Source organism: Balearica regulorum, chromosome 8 (genome assembly GCF_011004875.1).
Source record: "Balearica regulorum gibbericeps isolate bBalReg1 chromosome 8, bBalReg1.pri, whole genome shotgun sequence".
NCBI lineage: Eukaryota > Metazoa > Chordata > Aves > Gruiformes > Gruidae > Balearica > Balearica regulorum.
In genome coordinates this window covers 16,992,693-17,016,615 of record NC_046191.1, presented here as the reverse complement: position 1 = coordinate 17,016,615, position 23,923 = coordinate 16,992,693, and the positions used below count along the sequence as shown (strand labels likewise).

Here is a 23,923-nt window from a genome sequence, read left to right as displayed (position 1 = left end):
TTTATTGGAATATCTGGTCTCAGTGCTAAGATAATGAGAAATTTAGGATTATTTTTTTGCCAAACTTGTATTAGATGTAACAATATAATTAATCCATTTTGAGTTTCTGAAATATTTCCTGTGCTGTAAGAGGGGATGTTTCCAACTTGATTTTCTTCCTGCGCTAGTAAATATGAAAGCTTCCTTCAATTTTGACATGAAAGTATTGTGAAGATTAACCTGAAATAATTGTGGGCAGCTTAAACTTTGACTATTACCTTTTCCAAAAAATCTTAAAGCCCATCTTAAGGCTGCTTTACATTCAGATCCTCATTCTACATCCTACCTGAACCTAAATGATTTTCAGTATTTGACTGCTGTTTGAAAGTTAATGCAAGTCAATAGGCATAACACTATTAGCTGTAGACAAACAGAAGGGATGAAATTTTGAAAATAGTGATATTTAGTGACCTTTAAGTGTTGTGTTTTCTCAACATTTTGAAAAATGCTGAAAACAGAACCAACTGGGGAGGAAATCCTAACAATGCATACTAAAACACTCTGGAAAATGGGGAAAAGTAAAAGTACATCAGAGGAACCTTTTAGAGTTTTATTGTGGATCTCCACTGGCCAGTCAGGTAATCATATCTTCATTGCAGTTAGATTGATCAAAACATGTGGCAGCTGGGCGTGTTGCAGACCTGTTCCCTAGCTGTTTCATTGTAACTGGTGCTGCACTTAATTAGGTACTTGAATGTTTCTGATGGCAGATCATACCATGTTTTCCCTGCATCAAACTGAGATTCTTTTCCTTGCAAGTCCTTGATACTTGAAACTGTGGGGAGTCATTTTAAGACATGAATGATTTGGCCTGTTTGAACACTGCAAAACCACAGAACTTCTAGTCTGTTGAAAGTAAAGCCTGGGCTCTGACCCTTTCTTCCACATTAGCCACCTGTTTCTGCATGGTATCACACAATTTGAGAGGTTTTTGTGGGTGAAAAATATGGAGGTGAGGGATGATATGCAAAAGAAGAGTGAATTCTGTCTGTGTAGCCCATGTAATAAGTAGGCGCTAACATTTGGCTTGGTCTAATCTGGAGAAAAGATGACTCTTAATTTCACTGCAAGGTAAAAAATATGCCTGTACAAATTCAGTTTTCTGTAATCTACCTTATCTGTCACTCAAGCCTTCAAGAATTATAGGATAGGAGATGAGCACATATGCAGAAACCATTCTGCAGAATGGGTTATTTTAATCCTAATGAATAATACTTATGGTCAAACTACATCATACAGAGAATATAACTTAAAAACAATTCTTTGCATGGAGTTAGTGTTATGTTCCTCCTGGAAATGAAATAAATATTTAGTGTAATATTAGTAAAAAACATGTCCACTGTAATTGTGACTGTGTGGTACTTTTAATAAAATCAAATTGAAAGCGCTCTCAGAACTCTACCTTTTTACATGTACAGACCTTTTAAATGTGCTGTTATGAATTACAAGGAGGAATAAGGTGACATTCTTATTCAGTCTTTTTAAAAGTCAAAATAGTTTACAAAACTCAATAATTACTGAAACTAGAATAACTTGAAATGCTTTTAATGCTTTAGGCTACTGTTGTGTGACCCAATTTAGTTTCATTTTTTGAGGTTTTTTTCTTTTCATTTTACTAATTAAAGTGCTACACTCAAACTACTGTTGGCTGCCTGCATGTTCTGCCAGAGGCTCTTAATATAAATAGTTCCAATGAAGCAGTCTCATCTCTGGTTTTTTAACTTGAGAAAATAGAGAACTATTTAGAATTCATTGACATATCAGTGGTGTATCTTAAGTGTAAGTCATCGATACTTGTATAAATGAATTAGAATTTTAGTTTACTTATAGCTTTTCCTGTCTTTTGATGTGTTCTATAAAATCCTTTGTGTGATTTGGAAAAATCAAATTGTGCTTTTACATACCTGTACTCCTTATTTCTAATATGCTATGTAAAAATGGTTCCTGTTCATTATTTGTTTCAAGTGTGACTTAAAAATAGCATAGTTCAATGACAGCATATTTTACTTAACAGTCAAGTAAATAATCACAAGTCTGTAATTAAGGCTAATATGTCAAATGATCTCCCTTCAAAGCTTGCTTTTAACGAAAGTGTCCCATACAGTTCAGAGGGGAATAATTTTATGGGGAATATTGATAAGGAAGTTGAGGAATTGAGGTGGTTGTGTTGTCTCTAATTGAGACAGTATCTTATCAGAGTAGTGTTGCTTCAGAATATTACACACAGCTGTGGTGGGTTGACCTTGGTTGGAGGCCAGGTGCCTGCCAAGCTGCTCTATCACTCCCCTCAGCAGGACAGAGGGGAGGAAAATAAGATGGAAAAAAACCCTCGTGGGTCAGGATAAAGGCAGTTTAAAAGCAAAAGTTGTGTGCAGAAGCAAATGAAAAGAAAAGATTTATTCTCTATTTCCCATGAGCAGGTGATGTCCAGCCACTTCCCAGGAAGCAGGGCTTCAGTATGTATAGCAGTTGCTCTGGAAGACTTAACAAATCCACCCCTGCCCCTTTCTCCTCCTTTCTCTTAGCTTTCATTGCTGAGCAGATGTCATATGTTACAGAATATCCCTGTGGTCAGTTGGGGTCAGCTGTCCTGGCTGTGTTGCCTTCCAAGATCTTGCCCCACCCCCAGCCTACTGGTGAGGGGGGAAATGTTGGGGAGACAGCCTTGGTGCTGGGCCAGCACTGCTCAGTGCTAGCCAAAACATAAGGGTATTAACAACACCTTGCTCGCTACCAATACACAGCACTGTGAGGGCTGCTGTGGGGAACATCAACTCCATCTCAGCCAGACCCAATACAACAGCCATTCCTTGTACTAAAAATGTGCTGAAGTGGATGTCCTTCTCAAGAGCTCTACCATGTATACTCTTTCCCTTCCTTCTATACATGATGTTATCAGCAATGAAAATTAATGTTGACAAACAGTAGTCCTAGATAAGGAAGGTGCAGCTAGTTAGTCGATGCCAAAGACAGAAATTTACTATTTTTTGTCTGGAGCAGATTCACCAAAGGCTCATCTCTGTCAGATAAACAAAGATAATGTATTTATCTGCCTGTAGTAGGGCAAGCCTTACCTATGGAAGACCTCTTTCTAGTCTTATCAGTGAAAAAGAAAAGGTTAGGGAAATTATAAATGTGAATTTGCTAAATGTGAGTTACAGTTGTTGATGTGCATCTGTGCTGGCAAATGGAATATGTTTAGCTAATTAAGTCTGACCACCTTCATCTGGACACACATATGGATAAAATACTGGCATTTGACTCTACATTGGTTGAAACAACTTCCAAAAGTACAGAGTCTCCAAATTACTTAAATACACAAAGTCAAATAAATAGTTGATGAGTTCTGTTTTCTTTGCAACTCTTCTAAGATGCTCTCTTTTTTAGTAAAAGCACAGATTGTGGAGAATGAGATGTTCAGGGATTCTACTTCTAGAGGTAAGTAGATGGTTAGATAGTGAAGTTAATTGGACAGTATATTCCAAAATTGGAACTTAAACTGTAACTTTTGCTCTCTACTTTTTAGCATATGTAATTCTGTTCACTAGGTCCAAGCGAGAGCCTGTACATAGGAGCTCTTTTTCCACCACCCTTCTCTATTCCACTCTGTCTGCCCTGCTTGCCCCCCCCTCCCGAAATTGGGCATTCACACCACCTAATCCATGCCACAGAGGTCTAATGTTGATGGTTGCTTCTGCAACAATGCTTCTGCATTTTCTGTCACCCTTGTGCCAGATCTCTTGCTCACATGACCTTACACCAAACCATTTCAGAGAGCAAAGTTAACAAAAAAATAGTCTGCTAGGAGGGGAAGTTGTTTTGAAGCTTTTTGGAGGTTTTTGGATTTAAAGAGCAAGTGTTTACATAATAGTGCAAGAAGGAGATTGTTTAACACCAAAAATAAAACACATGGATGACACATTTTTTGTATGCTGAAGACTGTAATAGTAGTGCAAAACTGTTATGTACATGCAGAATTAAAAAGTTGACTCTGCTACTCAAAGTAGAACTCAGTTACAAAGATCTTCAAGGATACAGATTCTACAACCTTTCTTAATAAATTATTTCAGTGTTTAAACACCCTCATTGTGACTTTTTTCACCATTATGTTCAGTTGGAATTTCCTTCCTTGCAAATAAATGAGAGCTTAGATTCTGCTTCAGCTTTCTTCGGAGGAATTTGCCTGGAATACGTATCACTAATTACAGGAATAGCACTAATTCAGATATCTGGGTTTTGACTGTTTGACTCTTTGTTTCTAAACTCTTATTTAGAGTTAGGCATATCCCTTCAGAGGATAATGAGTTGTGAATGGGAGCAGTTTCTTTGTTGCTAAATTTACTGATGACATCAGCTCTGAATGATATGTGTGTGTAGCAATGACTTTATTGGCTTTCTGTATTACAGAACAGTAATTCATAATGTTCCTGGCAGTGAGGCTTTCTGTGTTAACCCACAGATTCTTGCTCATTTTCTGTCTCCAGGGAAGGGAAAGACTAGAGTGATTTTGAAAACTTCTAACTATCCATACAAATACCCTGCATTCTCTCCCCCATAGAAGAGAAAATATTTTATAGTTAGTATATATTCCTTTATTCTTTAATCTAGTTTTCTAGTAAAAGTAACAAATGAATTGGTAGCTCTAAGTTTAGGAAAGAGCAGAAGACTCTTGCACCAAAATCTTTTCTTTGTGACTTCATTTCTCAGAAGAACAAATATCAATTAACTTGTTTTGCTTCCTGGGTGAGTGGGATATGCTGAAAATTAATTTGCATGCCCTTCAAAAAAAGAGATCCTGCACCCTATTTTAAAATGATACCAGTTTGCATATACAAAGCAACTTTGGCCAATAAGAATAATAATATCTGTATTTTCCCCAAGTTTTCTTTGAAGTAAAACAATAGTATGAGTTAATAGAGGGTGAGGAGGTTTTCATCAGATCTGCTATATAGTAATATGAAATGAAAATTACAGTGAGTTCATAAAAACAAAAATTGCTTGAATTAGAAAGAGTTTAGTTGTTGATAAATATTTTGTGGAAGATTGTCTTGTACCTGAGGCAAGTGAAAATTCCAGAGTTTTAGCAGTAATTGTAACTCGTGTTTTACTGCTTGTTCTCAGAGGTTAACTTTATTTTTTTTAAACTGTTTGATATTGAGAGAGAAAAATATGCAGATATCAGAGAATCTAGATACTATAAGATAGCTACTTACCATTGTGAGGCTTTATCTTAACAGCTGTTTCACTGCATGTTGTAAATCATGATGGTACTAGAATTGTTTTCAGCTGGTTGCAAACAGCTGTACAAATCCAGTTTGAGTGACACTGTGTAAGCTGTGCAGGGTCAGACTTAGTTAGAAGAAACCAGTATGCAAAGTATAGGTGCTATAGAAGTAAAATTAGGGACAACTAGTGTATTTTACAAAACTTCTTTTTGTCACCTTTTGTCTAACACCATTTTATTGTGATCTAGAAGCAGTCTCTGTTAAGTACCATTTTTTCAGTTTGTTTTGATCTGAATTCCTGTTTGGTTGTAAACACTAACAGTTACATAGCAGCTTCATAGCAGGAATGTAATTTTTCTTCTGGAGACTTTACCATGAGTAATTGTGATAACAATACTGTATCTATTTATAAATGAAGCACTGCAGGAATTTTGTCTTGCAGAAATTACTTGAATTCCCCTCCTAATAACAGGTGAAATGTTTTCTTTCACCTAAGTTAAGGTTCCTTGTTTTTAATTGCTGGAACAATTATTTTTACAATACATATTTTTATCTGACACTATTCTTGTGTAAACAGTGGTTTATTCTGTTATAATTACCAGTTTCCTTCATCATTAAAGCAGACATGACTGATAGTGTGGTTTTCCTCCTCTCAGTTCTGAAGAGCCACCTTCATTACATCAGTATGAACTATTACAAGATAGTCAGGTGCTTACAAAAAGCTTTTAAATGAAGTTTAACTCGAGTTATCAAGTTGAGTTTAACTCAAGTTTAAATCATCAAAGTTGATGCTTTGTAGAAGATGAGGGAAAAGTTCAGATTTTGTCACAATGGTCTTAGCATTCTATTAGAATGTTTTATAAAAAGCTAAGTTATTTTTATAGATGCAGACATGAATCAGCCTGGAAATCATAACAGCACTTCTTTTGCATGTTAAGATGGACACTAGTTTAGAGAGTCTTTATTTCATTACTTGTAGTACTGAACTCACTTTCATGAGCACTAAAACAAGTGAAGCATTATTTTAAAATGAACTAACTTATGAGTTAAGCATTGTGTAATGAACTGACTCATCTGGTTGTATGCCTCCACACAGAGTGATACATGTCATTTGTAGCAGTACTTAAACACAGTAAATGCCTTCACAAGGAAGTTTGGAGGACATCTGCTCTGGATATGATGGGATGGTAGTAGCAGTAGATATGGACAAGTATGCTTTTGTTGTGGGCCAAGTGATGCAAATAAACCTGTGTTTCTTGCAAAAGACACCTTTGTTTAGAGTTACAAATGAAGCCAATTGATTTTTCTTTTTTCTTGTCTAGCCATCTAGAGAGCAGCTGCTTGTCCCAGCATGAATCTGAACTCTTTTGTACCAACACAGTTGGGCTTCAATTACACCAGAGTTATAAGCTCAAAATACAGACACCAACAATTGAGCTGTTTTCTTTGTTAAAGTTAACTCCTAGCCAATATCTGATAGAAGTAACAAACTGGGAGTAGTTTGTAATTAAAGATGTCTTATATATTCTAGATTCCTACAGTGATCTTGTTCCATAGAAATCCTTGTTGAAAGGAAGAAATAAACCCTAAGAATTATTTGCAGTAGTGAGAATTTAAAAATGCTCATTTTATTGTTGTTCTAAATTTAGGTGTTCTTAGGTCTTTATACACATAAATAATTAGTTAACTAGATAGAAAAAGGCTATTTCTCTGTCTACTTCTTTATCCTAACTTCTTGATAGAAAAATGCAGATAACTGTCAGTATCAGAGAACGAGTATAAATGTTCAATGTATTAGTGAGTGTGCAAACTAATATCTAAATCTAGAATTGCTGATATTGTTGAATCTTTTTTTAAAGAGTAATGAATAGAGACAAGGTAAGTAAAGTTTGATCTCACTATTCCATGTTTCTTCCATCTTTGTAATTATTTCATGTTTTAAGTCCAGAGGAACTTTAATTATGTGAGATAGTATCTGAGCTGTTTATCAGTGCCTTTTTTAATTAAAATCTTTATTTGGGTGGTGAAAAGAAAGCTTTTAAATATGGTATTTTTGATCTCTCCAGCATTGTTTCATAGCAGTTCTGGGTTTTAACAGTCAAATCTTAGTTTTTATCTTAAATCTAATATCTAGTTGAAAATGTAAACGTAATTAAGCAAATTTCTGAGCTGCTGTTCCAAACAGATAATGCAAAGTAACATTTCTAGCTCTGTTTCCTGTGGAAGTAATGATTACTGATTAGTTCATGTCAGGAGAGAAATTGTAATTTTCCTGCAACTGATTAGAGTATTTCTAATTCATGGTATTTAGGCAGATATTGAATTGGACCTTGAATTCAGAAGGTTAATATTCTGAAATGAAGATGTATTCCTGGTTGTCCATAATGCCTACATAGATAGGTGATGAAGTGTTAATAAAATTGCCTTTGAGATTTTTGTCATATCATGTGGTTTGCTTTTATGACTTGTCACTCCTTTTTCAGAGAGGTTAGTACTCATTAAATTTCATAGTGAAAGCTTATTTTTAATTACATGTATTTATAGTTCATATTTAAAGTGAAATGTGAATTTACATCACTTCATTAAGGTTATATTTTTTCATGTCCTAACTTGCACATTTGTCATGAAAACACTGTCTAAAAGAAAATGAAAGCTGAGGTCTTAATTGTTTATAGAAAGTAATGAATTAAAAAGTTTTAACTGAAGCTTATTCTGTCAACTTCTCTAAACAGTGGGGTTTCAAGTTTAGGACGTGATTTGGTATACAGTATGGATAACTGTAAGATTAAAATGCCTAATTTTACAGTATGAAGTTCTATTTTAGTAGCCAGAAAAAATCTGTTAACTTAAATATAAGATTCAGCAAACTATAGAATCAACTGCATGTTGCCCCAAAAAAGTTTAAAAATGTGACAGTGTACAAGACTGCTAGGGGTTTTTATTTAGATACTACATAAAATTGAAATGAACTTGTATTTTGCTTTAAGAACATTGAATCTGAGTATCTTGCATAGCTGACAGAAGTGATTGACATAAGTGCAAGCATCAAAGTTAGCTCAGCCTGTGTATATTAGTTCAGCTAAGGCTTATTAATGTGATCTGTCATCTTTCTGCAATCTCAATTAACTACAATAAACTACTAATAGTTAGCCTAAGTACAAAGCCTAGAGTCACTGCCTTGACTTGGACAGTGAAATACTGTTTATTATAAATTAGGTTTAAAATGGAAACTAAAAAATAGTTCAACAGATAACACCAGTAAATGAGTAATTTAGATTTCTTGTCATTAACAGCTTCTGTTTATTATTACAGCTTTATGCAGGAGCTGTCCTAGAGGTATGTGGATGAAAATTGGGAAGGTTCCCTCAAGTCCAGGGTAAGTGAAGCCACTACTGTTCTTTCAAATATGAAATAGTCACAGCTGAATGACAAAATATGCTTTTAAGTACTACCACAAGTAGTCATAAATTTTGTAGATTATATCAGGAAAGCTGCATTGACTTGAGACTCCTGGAACCGGCCTCCAGTAATTGATGAAATTATATTGTGCATTTATGAAACTACTTTCCTTTCACAGATTCTGCTTTATAATTGTTTTGTCAGTGGATAATGACAGTCAAGTAAAGTGAATGGAATACAGTAGTGTAAAAGGAAAATCAGTACCATCAGTGTGTGGTGGGAGGAAGCTGCAGGAAAAACATGAGAAATTTCAAACAGGAATTTTCTTATAAATGGGGGAAGAACTTAGGTGATAGCAATACTTTGATTTTTTTTTTCTGTAATGAAGATCCTAATACTGTACTGTGGACCTAGTTTGACAGGGAGAAGAAACATTACTCTAGCTTTAGGTGTAAAATTGCACGTCTCCATCTACCATGGCCAGTGTTAATACCTCTCTGTTTGAAGGCTGACTGAACAATTTAAAAAAAGGGATTTTAAAACAGGTTACAACTAACCTAAGTTATGCTAGTTTTAGATCCTCTCCTGCCACCTCTGCCTACACACAGTTCACTTAACTGACTGCAAGACCAGAGCAAGCTATTTTCTCTTTCCAACTGTTTATAATCCAAACCAAGAATTGTTTAAATGCCTTGTCCTACTACAAGACTGTGAGATTAACTTTGTTAGCACAGGAGTCCATATTATCTCCATGACCATTCCCATTTAGCAAATGTAAAAACATTCACAACTGTTGTTGCCCATTCACTCAGCTTCTTTATGGTTGTGAATTTGTCACAGTTAAGTGCTCTGAGTATGTGTTGGGTTTGCGTGGCAAGGTTTTGGTAGCGGGGGGGCTACAGGGGTGGCTTCTGTGAGAAGCTGCTAGAAGCTTCCCCCGTGTCTGATAGAGCCAATGCCAGCCGGCTCCAAGACGGACCCGCCACTGGCCAAGGCCGAGCCAATCAGCGCCTCTGTGATAACATATTTAAGAAAGAGAAAAGCAGAGAGAGCTTTTGCAGCCAGAGAGAGGAGAGAGAAGATGTAAGAAACTCTGCAGACACCAAGGTCAGTGCAGAAGATGGGGCAGGAGGTGCCCCAGGTGCTGGAGCAGAGATTCCCCTGCAGCCCATGGAGAAGACCATGGTGAAGCAGGCTGTCCCCCTGCAGCCCATGGAGGAAGGATGAGGGGGTGTAGAGATTCCACCTGCAGCCCGTGGAGGACCCCATGCTGGAGGAGGTGGAGGCACCTGAAGGAGGCTGTGGCCCATGGGAAGCCCACGCTGGAGCAAGCTCCTGGCAGGACCCGTGGAGAGAGGACCCCATGCCACAGCAGGTTTGCTGGCAGGACTTGGGACCCCGTGGGGGACCCATGCTGGAGCAGTTTGCTCCTGAAGGTCTGCACTCCGTGGGAGAGACCCACGCTGGAGCAGTTCCTGAAGGACTGTAGCCCGTGGGAGAGACACGTTGGAGCAGTTCGTGAAGGACTTTCTCCCGTGAGAGGGACTCCATGCTGGAGCAGGGGAACAATGAGAGGAGTCCTCCCCCTGAGGATGGAGAAGCAGCAGAAACACCATGTGATGAACTGACCGTAACCCCCATTCCCCGTCCCCCTGTGCCGCTGAAGGGGGAGGAGGTTGAAGCTGGGAGTGAAGTTGAGCCTGGGAAGATGGGAGGGGTGGGGGGAGGTGTTTTAAGAGTTGATTTGATTTCTCATTCCTCTACTCTGTTTTGCCTAGTAATAAATTAGATGAATTCCCTCTCTAAGTTCAGTCTGTTTTGGTTGTGACGATAATTAGTGAGTGATCTCTCCCTGTCCTTATCTTGACCCACAAGCTTTTTGTTGCACTTTTTCTCCCCTGTCTAATGAAGGAGGGGAGTGATAGAGCGGCTCTGGTGGGCACCTGACCCTCAGCCAGGGTCAACCCACCACAGAGTACTTCCTTTTTGAAGGAAAAGGTCAACCTGTTAGCCTGGCTCCAGCCTGTGTTATGTCCTCAGTTATCTTCATGCGTAGGCCCTAAAATGGAATGGCCCTCAAGTTCTGCTGTGTGCACACCATGAAGCATGTTCCAAAAGCTTACAGTACAAAAAGAAAAACTTGAAAATCTTACAGATTTTTTTTTCTTTGCAATCCTTGGTTATCTAAGCCTGCTCAAAAATTTACATTGTATTAATCATATAGCTTGCTTTTTAAAATGACTGAATAAATTGAAGGTCTGTAAAAGTTACACAGTTGGGAAAAACCTGTGCATTGCTCATGGTTACTAAATGCAATATTCTGTCGTCCTTCTGGATGAAAATTTCTATGAAAACTACTGGTTATATATTTTTTTAGCTACAAATAGTTGCTGAATACACCTGTGTGTCTGAAATGTGAGAATCACTACATATGGAATATATTTCTAGATACTGGGAAAGCAAAGAAGTGACAAGTGATGAAAAAAAAATCCTAGTCCTTCAGCAAGAGGATGAAAATCTAGTCTTCAGCAAGATTATCTCAATGTTAAAATGAAAGTTATTCTTTATAATATCATAACGAACTACTAAATGCTTTTGTGAATATGGGTAAGGATGTCTGTTTTTCAAAGACAACTTCTTGTGATAATTCAGGTAAAAGACTGCATTTCTGTAAGTCTCAAGTTCAGTACTGAAATTTTTCCTGCTAAGTTTCCCTTAAATATAAATTACTCCATTATAAATGCTGTACTGTAAAATAATTTCCCACATTACATATATTTTGAAATTGTTCTATACAAAACTGTTCTTAAATATTTATCATTTAAAAGCACTCTATCAAAGTAGAACATTGAAAACATAAGTAACAAGATTCATAGATGAAGCAGTATCTTACTATACCAGGTGACACAGACAATGTGACATTTTTAATAACACTAAGGCTGTGAAATAGAATAATAAATTAGCTGGGTCAATGATTAATCTAGTGTATTTGTTGTAAGTTGACTTTTCAGTGGCAGCTGTGTTCTGTTCCTGATGAGATAGGAGATCACAATGTCTAGGCTCCTATGTTCTTTCCAGTGTGACAAAAACTGGGCTAGGCTGGGTTTTTCATTGAACATTTCTTTCATAATTCTCTGCATTCTTTTTCATCAATAGAAAACTCTCACCTCTCCCTGTGTGACTCTCTTGGTTAAGAAATGGACATGCTCCCAGCAAATCTGTTACAGAAACAAAGTCCTTAATCCTTGAACTCGTGCAGTATGCAACTACGTTAGATCCTCTGACTTCAGAGTCAGTAAGCGCTCTATTACATTGCCCAAGTTCTGCGAGTGTGAGGGGGATTCTTTTAGCTAAGATCACTTATTTCCTGGCTATTTTAATTTGTAATTCTTAAATGCTGTTGAAAGAAAGTTAGAAAGTTATATTAACCTTAAATCATGCATTGGTAAAAATGTTAGTAAAGCTCTTGCTAAGAAATGTAGGATATTGTAGTGGGAGACATGCATCATTTTAACAATCTTTTGTAAACACATAATATGCAAACTAAGACAATATTTCTCTTCAGATTTAGAAATGTCTCTTGCCTACTGCTTCTACAAAGTACCCTGTTTGGGGTTTTGTGAAGTTTCTTCTTCAAGCTTGATCGGAGCTCTGTCTTGGATTTGCTTTTGAAAGCATGTGGTGCTTTGTATAAAATTATGAACAGCTGCATTGTAACTTGATTAATAGACTACAAATAGTAGTTATTGATGTGCTATATAAATTCTTAAATTTAATTTCTTACCTCAAACTGAGGTCCCCAAAAGGTAAAGAGCTATAGCCATTAAAATGTAAATGAGTGCTTGATGTCTGCCATAGCTCTATCTTTTTGCTAGGCTCTCATGGTATTTTTTGAAGCAGACTCATGCCATCTTCAAAATTGCAGAGCATGTGTTTGTCCCCAAAACAAATTATTAAAGAGTCTGAGGAAAGAATTTAATGCTTTTGGTTTGCCTGTATTCCCACTGATTTACACATTCACATTTTTAGCAAATAGTGCCAGTTGTCTTAGCAATGCTTAGATACTTGTGACACAAATGTTGGGTTTTCCTGTCCTTGTAAAATATCACTCTGCTACTTTTCCTTTTGTTTTGGTTCCTTCACTTTTCCATAGGTTTAGCACTTGATAATTAGCAATGCCCCAATAAAAACATTGTTTTATTTGGGTTTCTCTCAGGTACAAAATTATCAAGTCCATGGTATGGTCAAGTCCTTTTTGCCTTTTTTATGTACAAATGGTGACATTCTGCACAAACTTGTTTCAAGTAAATTTTTTACATTCAAACTGTTTGTGTCTTAATTTAGGGTGAAGTTAAGCAAACTACCCTTTATTTCATTGGTTTATGCTAAGTAATATTACATTTGCTTTCTGTATATTAAAATTGACTCAGAACAACTATATATAGAAAATTTTAGATGTAATTTAATCATCCTCTTGTGTTAGTATTAGATCACTTCAGTCATTTCCTGTAACACATCTTGTATACATTTGGTATTTCTTACTTTTGAGTTTTAAAAATAATTTGTATATGCTGCACTGAGTTGCACAAAGTACCATGCCTAGTGTTCGATAAAATGTCTTTTGAAAGATAGTAATAACTCATGTGCTTCCTATTGTTATTTCAATGTGTGAAACATTTAAATGCATCACAAAAAGACACTAAATATTTTCTCTAAAAATAGATCATCCTTTATACTAATTTTGAAACATTCTTCCTTGTGAATGATGAGGAAGCATTCCTTTCTGATACTGCTCTCAAAGCACTAACAATTCTTTGCACTGATCACATAATGGGCTCTTTTGGTGTAATACTGAGGGATGGGAGAGATAGTCACCGTCATAAAAAAGTCTGCTGCTGCCTTTCAGTGCACAGTCAGCATTTTTTGAGACTTACCTGTAATACGAAGCTGTCTATCTGTACACAGCATCAAGAGTTTAGAAGAAGCTAAAGGGTTCTGTTTACTAGAAAAATAACATAAAGTGAGAAGGGTATGTCCAGTTTAAAAAGTTGGATGAATCCCCATGGGCATACATAGTCCTTTTAAGTGTTAAAACAGTAAGCAATACAATAAATCTAAACTAAAAGCCCAGCTTTTTAAGTAACAAAAGGATTAGAAGTCTGAACAAGTGGGCTTTTCCATTACTGGCAGATACTTCATCACATTAGATTCTTGCTAGAAGACATGCTGTAGCTTACCAGGAGGAAAAATTGTGCAGTAAAAATTTATTGCTGACCTTGTGCTGAAGATTTGACTAGTTCTGACTTGTGCTTTTCTGCCATTAAAATCTGAAACTGATATAATAGAGACAGTAAGGGGTTTTAATGTCCTCTAAGCCTTTCTGATTTGAGGCCATTATAATCCTTCTGATATGTGTAGAGACAGACAAGATTAAAAATGCTTGTCTGTGTACATAGTTGTTTGAAAACTAGTGTCTGATTTTACTGCCATTGTATATTGGCTCTCATTCAAGTCAGTTATAGATCAAGCAGGAGATCATTGCTCTTAAAGCAGGAATCTAAATAATCTGAATATTCCTGAATGTAGATATCCTTGGTTGTCTGGATCATGCCCTTAATATATAACAGTAGACAGTCAATTCTGTTTACAAATAAGTTATGCCTAGCATATAGATCTGCAGCTCTGCATAGACAGATGTGGTGTCATGCCTGGTTTGGATCAGGAAGTTTTTAGTGTAACCTGCTGTACCTCAGAATAGCACAGGTGTGTGCATGCATAGACATGCTGTTTGGGCATGAGTGATTCTTAGATTTCTTGGTAATCTCCTCTTAGGAGTCTAGGCTTTAATTCCAACAGACTAGTTTTCACTTTCTGAAAGGGGGGTTATATATCAACAAAGACATGATAGCAGTGAGTTTCTCCATTCTACTGTGCCTATAGGCAGATGCTGCTCTTACAAGGGTCTTTAAAAGCACTGTTTAGTGTTACCTCTTTGCAAAACAGTTTGGTGCTGGGCAGGCTTTAAAATGCCCATACTCACCTGATCTTTTTCTGACCTTTTAGTTGTAGTTGATTGTGTGGCAATCAAGCCTGCTCACCTCAGGCTTGCTTTAAACAGCAGGTATATGCTTTGGTATTGCATGTGTTTTATAAGACCATAAGGTGATTTTCCTAACATTATGTGAAAGGACAGTTGCAAAGCTGGCAGTAGAACAGTTTTGACTTCTGGTCTGGTGTTTAATTTACTGGAACAGTGTCATGGCACCAAGCTCAGAGTTCATTTTATGGAAGTCAAAGGGGAAAATGCTTTCCTTGCTCCTTGGATTACGTAAATGGTTGTTTCTCTGCAGCACGTCATTTCTAAAGCTGCTACAGGGAGAAGAAAATGAGATAGCTAGAATTTTAGTATTCAGCATCAAACTATTAAATAGCAGTGTAAAGATGTGCAAGTAGCCTTCAGACATAGGATCATAGGAAGCAACAATGTTGAAGTGTTGATGTCAGGGTATGGAGGGGAAGCTGCTGGGGCAGTGCTGAAGGTGGAGCATGTGCAGCACTTCATATAAGCCAGCAGCCATGTGCCTCAAAATGTGTGCTGGAGGTTCAGCTGACTTCTAACCCTGTCAATTCTATCCAAAGGCTGTTTATTCAACTTAAGGCATGATTTTGTGGAAAGGAAAAAAGGTGTTTGATGGGATAATATGTATTTTTAATGCATGTCAGTGTACTAGTTTCTCACTTTAGCTTCCAAAATTGAGGACATACCAAGTAAATTATTTGTACAGTGAATGTTTTTCTTTGTTGCATTGCAAATTCAGGTGACTAATGCAGAAAGTCACTATGATCAGCATTAGAAATAAATATGCCATTAACAGAAACCAATTTTGTTCCAGCTGTCTAAAATTTCAGGAAAAATGTTCTGTAGTGCTTCAGCTTTCAGAAGATTTAGACATTTGACATTGATACAAGTGTGTAATAGCTACTTTTAAAGTGACAAAATGTAATACTGCCTACAGAATACTTTTTTTCTTCCACCTAATTCTGTTCCCATTTTATATGAGCTTGTTCAGTCCAACACTGCAGCCAGAGAACAGCCACTCTTGTCCAAATGAGCTTTCATCTGTCACTCAAGTCACAAATCCTCACACCTGTTACAAGCTTAAAGTGCTGTAACTTGAGTTAACCCCCAAAGGCTATTATTTAATGCAGTGGAGTTCCACTGGTCAGATTTGCTTCTGAAACTTTATCCATTTTACTATGCTTTTACAGTTTTTTCTTTAACTATTGCAATTAAAGTTACCCACTATACTGACTGCTGTTTACAACCTCCTTTTCATATAAAGCCCTAGAGGCTTATTTCAGCTTTAGATTTAAATTGAAAAAAAATGTGGAAAACTTCCCCATGAAATAGTTCAACATGCTGTGGACTTAACAAAGAATAAGAAATATCTTTGCCACTTTTTTGCACATTACTTACTGTTGATGACAGCCAAGACAACTAACATGTTACAAGAACGTGGGAAACACTGAAGTTGAAAATTACAACTTTGAGTTTAAATCAAATTGAACTGCAGTATGTGAGCAAGTACTGGTTATTTAGTGCTATTTGAAATTGTTATAAAAGTACAGCTTACTATATGACATTAGTCTATAGTTCTATAGATAGAATGAAAGCAAGCCTTATTTTCTTTTTTCAGGGGTCTAGTATATCTGGCAGCTTATTGGGCCATTGGTATTTTTTAACTTGTTTATATGGTGGTGTGGTTGGTGCAGCAGGCAGAGTACATGATTTTGATCTGTACTGGGAGCACAGCAGAAGACGGAGGAAAATAAATGCCAGTCAGTATATACATACTGAGAAAGTGTCTACGGTAATGTAAAGATAGGTATAAAAATGCCAGGGGACATCTTCACAATTACTGAGGAAAGCGCTACACTTCATGTGGCAGTATGAAACATTAGTCCTGAGGTTGCACTCATCTCTATGCACCAGCACTGCAATTTGTGAGACTCGTTGTTGTCTAACCTTGAAAAAGCAGCTTTAACATGCAGCTAGCACCTTTGTAAGAGTCAATCCGTACTGACAGGGTTCATCCTTGGGGAGGCTACTGGCATGTTATAGGAGTGTGCTGAATCCACTTAATGTCAGTACAGATACTAAATTCAGCCTTTTAGCATAACCTGAACGTAAAGAGGAAGAATGAAGACTATGCTATTTTCTAAATAAATTTTAAATACTTCTACAAGTCACATTCATTAGGCTAAAGTGTTCGGAAGTAGAGGATTATGCTCATACTTTGTCCTGAAATAATTCGTATCCCTTGTCATCTTAAAGTTAGTTTTAACACAAGGCCTGGGTTGTGCTGTAGGGATGCAGGGACTCTGCTGGTAATGCTTGCTGTGTGCTGAACTGTTCATCAGCAGCCCACCTCAAACCTGACCTCTCCATGTACATGACAGGCCATAGAGTCCATCTTAAAGCTGATCACCTTTAGGAGTGTCAAGAGAAGAGGAGATAAAAGCTTCTCATTTTCTGCTTTTGTTTTCTTGCTGGTTTTTGACATGTAATCTCAGAGATCTCTGCAAGACAAGATTGCCTGTCTTGTTTGCAAGAATAACACCTCTACTCAGTTTCCTCTGTGCCCTTTTACCCACATTGCTGCAGCTTGTGTGGAGTGTGCTGATGGGATGTGTCGTATTTAGCCTCCCTCACAAAGCTTATCTTCAGCCAAATTTTGATCGCTCTAACGGTTTTAGTCTCATTTGCATGTTGCAGCAGCATATGGGCCAGTCTGCTGAAGGCTGTCAATTGTACATGGAGATAAACTGATGGAGACAGTTGCTGTAGCGTTCAAGGAAAATCCAAGCAGATAATGAAGCTTGTTTTGGAATATTGGCAAAAATAGGGTGTTCCTTAGGCACAATAGGTTTAGTAGTATTAATTTTGTGAGGATATTAAGAATTTTAACACTAAAATACCTTCTAAAGCATCATTCCAAAAGAAGTAATTCAAGGAATACTAGCTTGAATGTAAATCTACTTTATGCAAGTGCAGAATAATTTGATTATATTTTTTTTCTCCAAACCACAGCTTTTGTCAGGAGTGATAAGCCAAAACTCTTCAGGGGACTGCAAATCAAGGTAAGTATAACTTTTTTTTATTCGGGATGTTAGGAAGAATTAAGCTTGGTGGAGACAGTAATTTTGTGGATTGTTCCTTATTTGTTGATTGATGTATATTTGCAGAGGATGTATATTTGCATTGCCAGTATAAATTTAAAGTTCCTGCTGCTGATATCAATTAGTGGTAGTTTGGGGGTTTTTTGTTGTTTGTTTTTAATCCAAGGAAAAAAAGTATACTGGAATCCATAAGTAATAGCAGATGGCAAAAGAATGTGAGGAATGCTTGCATTCTGTCCTTACTCTGTAGATATCTTGGATTTACTCATGCTTATTCTGCCATAGTTTCCTTTTTTCCTGTTCTGGTCTCCCCTCACTTTTGATGGAACTGCCATTTCCATACATTCAGTGACTCTTAGATTTTTTTTCTCCTCCCTTTCAGAATTTCCTTGCTGTGTTCATGATTCTCTTTTTTTTTTTCTTTATAGCCTTCAAACATGCAGCTTTATAGAAATGTATATACAGAATGGTGTTTCTTATGACTTGCATATATACTAAGCTGCATAAGCTGCACTGTCTTAAGCTCAAACAATTCTTTGGTTTCCAGATCTAGTGTAAGACTTCACCTTCCTCTTAAACTCCTGTGTGAACTTCCAGCATACTTCAGACATACATCTTAGTTCTCATGTGATGTGTTCCCATCTCTATTCACCAAATGGCACCATCTGGAATCACTTCATAGCTGTGCATGGCTGCAATAAGTGATTTGTCTTCTCAGCAGCAGATTCCATCTAAAACAGATTTCCTCTCTCATGCATTCATGTCTCTGTGTCCTCCACTTTCTTTCAAAAGTTTTCTCTCCTTCTGCATGTCTGTTTCATTTTTATTTTAAACTCTGTAGCTGTATTGAACATCAAAGCAGTCTAGACTACAATTGGTACAAAGCACTACCAGAAAAAAATTAGTACAAATGGATCTGTATTTTATAAGACTTTGGGAAAATGGATTAGAGATGCCACTAGTTTTATTAAATAAAACCAACTAGGTTAGCTCAGTAGGGCAAAATAAAATACTCCTGGGGAAATCTTTCCATAAACTTAAATGGTTAGAGCCATACTGTTAAAAGCTTCTATTTGCATTGCATATTTTGTGACTTAGTCTTCAGAAGCATTAAAGTATTATGTTACTAGCAAAGGCTAGTGGGCACAGATACAACACAGCAGGAAAGAATGTAATTACATTAGAAATTCACAGTAGAACTTTGAGCTGTTAAAGTGACCGGCAATTTCTGAAATGCTAAAAAGGCTATTGATTATATGAGAAAAATAATTCAGCTGCTTGATTTAAAAATCCAACTTTGGTAACTGAAAACAGTTGAAGTAGAATACTATCTTTCAAAGCTAGGCTTATGGCACTGCTCTGTATATGCATAGTGTAGTGGACCAAGGAGAACAAGTAGATGTTTCTCACACACACACATCTCTTCATTTGACTTGTTCCTCCACTGTCCTCTCTGACGTTAAATGCAAGTCAGAAGTCTGAACTGAAGCTGTTTCTTACCTGTTTTACTTCAGGCAAGTAACTCTGTTCTGGATCTCAAGATAAACATTTACTGCTCTTAATGTGTTTCAATTTCCTGTGAAATGAGGCCTCTTTGTCCTTTATGCTTCCTTCTTTTCTCCCACCCTCATTCCTTAGGACTAGGCAAGAAAGCATCTAATCCGGAGCTGCAAACACTGACCAACTGCTGCCAGGGGAGTGTGCAACCTGTAGCATCTCTGTCTTTAAAGCTTCAGTGTGGTGTCTCCCCTCTTACTGCTTCTTCCTTGCATACACACAAACTTTAGCTTTGAACATCTACTTCTCCTTTGAACCCACACAGTAGGTAAAAAAATATTGGAGGAGAGGACGTAGCAGCATAGGAAAGAACAATCTGAAAGACTGATCTCATAGCTTAATTTCATGTTTAGAGATCTGTTTTCTTCAACAAGAGTAGAATACATTGTTGATAAACATTCTAGTAATAAAATTCATAAAATCAGAACTAAATACATTGCACTGGAATATTTATAGCATTGAGCATTGTCAGGAACAACCAAGCTGGTCTGTTTTTTAAGAATTCTAAGCTTTAAAAAGCCAAAGCTTAGGTTGATTTCTTAGCACAAATTGTGTTGCCAAAGTTTGCTGGCAATGCTCTGATTTAATTTAGTGCTCTGTTCTTAAGTATTCATACTTCATGGTGTCACTGTTTGGACTTTTTGCTATTCTTGCTTTGACATCTTTTTAACTGATTTAAATCAATTGAGGGGAGCGTTAATATGGAGAATGCATTTCCCAGCCAAAGGTAACTGACTTTTTTTTTTTTTTCCTTCTGCAGTATGTGCGTGGTTCTGACCCTGTACTAAAGCTGCTGGATGACAGTGGGAACATTGCAGAAGAACTGAGCATCCTCAAGTGGAATACAGATAGTGTGGAAGAATTTCTAAGTGAAAAATTAGAACGTCTATAAATCATTGCTTTCAGTCCTCTTTCCTCTTCATGTTTTGTCATGGTATCTTCTCAGATGTAGTGAGCTACAATTGGGAAAAAAAAAAAAAACCAAACACATTCCAGCTTCTGTATTAATTTCAAAATACCTGTTGGGCTATACTAAACATCTTGTAATTATAAGGGGAAGCTTCAGCACACATCTGACAAGCTGACAGAATAGTTTATCTTAATATATTTCAGCTCTTAGTGCATTTATCACTAACAAAATGCTTTGTTTCAAAGTTAATTATGCAACTATCAGTTTGATATAATTGGACCTGTTTTTACAAATGCTCTTAAAACTGAAGAGCTTCGAATAAGTGAAATGATTACCATGCTTTTTGTCTGCTGCTGTTTGCAAGAAAGTCAGAACCAAATGTAATGTACTATCTCCCAAAGAAACTTTACTGCTAATGCCCTCTTGTATTTGAGCTGTCCTTTTTATAGAAGCATTGTTTACAATGAGTATCTAGTTCACAGGTTTTGAAGTTGCTGGAGGAACTCATGCTCTGGTGCTGTGAAACACTTAATAAGTACACTTTAGTGAAGACTACATAGAAAACCTCTGAGGTGTATGGAAGTCAGATGTCAGGTGTGCTTTACATTAAGTGTTTTTGTTTCAGAAAACATGAGATGTAAGTCTTGGAAAATGTTTCCTTCTAACTTACATGAGTTTATTGGAAGTCTGTTTATCAAATGAATTTATAAACTGTTCTTTTAAAATGTATATTTTTCTTAGTTGAAGTTTATGTGAACAGGGAATATAGACCATATGTATGGTAATGAGTCAAATCTATTATGACTTGTCAGGTTTTTTCCACTTAGACTGAATAAATATGGTAAGCAAGAATAATGTGGGTTTTGTCTGAAGTCTAATTAACAAATAAGTCTTCTCTTTAACTACTTGATGCCCACCACTTTTTGATTGGATGGCTATTATGCTATGGCCTGAATTGGTACTCAGTTTTTCTCTTCATGTATAATTTTATATCTCAAACTTCTCTACACTTTACAGATTTTTATTCCCAATAAATCATCAGCTTCATAGCAGAACAATAAACTTGGGACTGAGATCACACAAAATCATCAGAACTAATACACTAAGGTGATTCTGTAAGCATAGCCTTCTAAGTTTTTACTCCAGAAATACAAACTCTTAGAAGGTGCCTTCAGCTATGTCATGATGTGATCCTTGCTGTTCCTGCTCTCATTCTATGCCTTTCACTTCTATCCTTGTAGAGCATGCTGCTCATCTCCCAGATGACTCAGTGTGGGACAGCTACAACAGTAGTCACCACTGTCTTAGAGAAATAGGAACTCTACACAAACAGCACAAATCTCTGCAGCTTGTGCTAACCTATCAGTGTCAAATGTGGATTTGTTCTTGGGATGTGATATACTAGTCAGCAGATGAGCTACAACCAAAACATGTGGCATGACAACCCAGTATTTTGGTAGCAAAAATATGCTGCCATCCACTGGTCTTTTAATATACTGACTCTATCCCATACTTTTTCCTGTGTTTGCCAACAAGGGGTTTCAGTTTCTATGTTGATGATTTATCATGCTGTTCTACCAGAGTATTTTAACCTTGTCCTTCTCTCCAGCCTTAGGTCCTCTTTACCACTTGCAGAGAGATTGATTGTTTACTTCATTTGATATTTATGAAATATTTCTCTCTGCTTCTCTATTTCCTTCCTCTTCAACATGAGGGCAGGGGTGGGTTTCTGACCTTCAACCTCCCTTTTCTTTCCATGTCTTCCTACTGCCAGCCCCCTACTTCCCCACACAAACTTCCTTTGCCAACACCAGGTCTTTTACTCCTGCTCGTTTGTCTTTCACTGAAGCAAGGAACTTACTTACTCTTGTACCAGGAGATAACCATCCCATAGCAGAGGAGGATGACAGGCCAAAGAATTTCCCTTCCAGCATAACTGGGATTTATGACTGCAGTCTCAGTACTGCTTCTGCAGCCTCTTAACTTTCTCAGTACTGGTTCTTGCTTATTTTCATCAAGGACACTGGAAATTATCTGTTCTCCCAGTTTTCCTCCTAGGTTCCCCATTTGCTGATTCCTGTTTTGCATGCTAAACTTGCCTTGTAGTATAGAGATTTATTCCTTTAGCTTAAAAGCATGCACAAAGTACATTCCTGTATTTCCCTACATATAGGAACATGTCAAGAGTCTCCCATGATTCTGTTACTGAGCTGCTGAGCCCTGAACCTACTTGATCTCTTAGCATCTAGCAAAAGCTTAATTACCTGTGCTTCTTGCCCTGTTGACTGTTCTCCATGCTGTTCTCAGAGTGTCGAACTCATACTGTCCTTGCTTTGTTCTTTCTCATTCTATCCTTTAGATGATACTTGGGTTCTCGGCTCTACAGACACATGCTAGGCACATTTTAACATTCTGGCAAAAATGAGCTGGGCTTTGTGCTAAAAGAGGCAGTTGGAGAGGGGAATAATTTCTTTTGGATATTCTTAAGTTTCTATTTATCAGTGTGGGTTTTTTTCCTCCAGTCTGCAGCTGTGAAAATTCATAGAGCTCAAAAGGTTATTTTGGCTATTTTGGCTTGTGGCAATTGACTACACAAAATACAAGATTTAAAGCTCCTGTTTAAAAAGGAAGTGATTCATTTTTACTTATAGCCATGATAAGCACCCCATACTTCATGAAAGGCATTCACTCAGATTTATGTAAGAGTTATTTAGTCTTATATAATGCTCTTGTTGTGCCAAATCTTGAGAGTTAATGAAGAATAAAAGCAGCAAGCATGCATGACTGAGTTGAAACATGAAGTGTCCATCTACCTATCTTTTTAGAGGGGAAAAAAGACAACTTATCTTGCAGGAAAGAGTAGTGATGCTTTAAGAAAAAAAAAGTGGTGTACATTCTATTTTGTACATAGATACGTTGTGTAGGTGAACTTGAAGCATAGTGTACAAGCTACTTGGAAGGGTTTCCTGGGTAACTGCTTAGTCATGGATTCCTGCAGTGTGAAACAGAACAAAATGATTGTAGCAGGCAAAAACCCTGAGACATCAAATGCTAAAACACAGAAGATTTATATCAAAAGCAGCTAAAGAAAACACCATCGTCCAAATTTGTGTGGTTTTCTGTTAAGGCCCAACCCAATTACTTCAAAACAAATTTGCTATCATGTCTAAGATGAAGAACCCAAGGGACAAGATAGCCAAGGACACAAAGCAGCCCACTGATATGTTCTGTTACTGAACACCTGTGGTTCAGATCACCACCTTCCCTCCTAAATGCACTCTCGTAAACAGTCTAAGCAGAGCGTAGCTAGAGACTATTTTTAGTATTTTTTTTTTTCCTTATCACTTATCATAAGGGATGGACAGAAGGAAACACATTATGCAATTACTTACCTAGTGAGCTCAGACAGAAGACAAACTACAGAAGCAGTCAGAGTATTCTTGCATTTATTGATTCAAATAGGAACCATGGCACCAGGGGAGCACAGACTATCTCAAGGAGTACCTGGTTATCTGTTACAGTTTGAAAGGGATTCCTGATGCTGAACAAGGGCCATCAGCTTTGTTGCTGTCTGAGAAGCAAGGTATCCAACTATGTATTTCAGTTGCACCTC

At 37.1% G+C, this 23,923-nt stretch overlaps 1 protein-coding gene across 1 annotated transcript in view; it reads left to right on the top strand.

Moving 5' to 3' along the window:
* SELENOF (selenoprotein F) overlaps positions 1-21,165 on the top strand; it is a 28,585-nt gene extending 7,420 nt beyond the window's left edge. Inside the window, exons 3-5 of the mRNA XM_075759868.1 lie at positions 8,577-8,640; positions 17,755-17,804; positions 20,161-21,165. Of these exons, the coding sequence (XP_075615983.1) occupies positions 8,577-8,640; positions 17,755-17,804; positions 20,161-20,292 (246 nt within the window). The 3' untranslated portion in view covers positions 20,293-21,165. The remainder of the gene's footprint in view (positions 1-8,576; positions 8,641-17,754; positions 17,805-20,160) is intronic.
* The last annotated feature ends 2,758 nt before the right edge of the window (positions 21,166-23,923 follow it).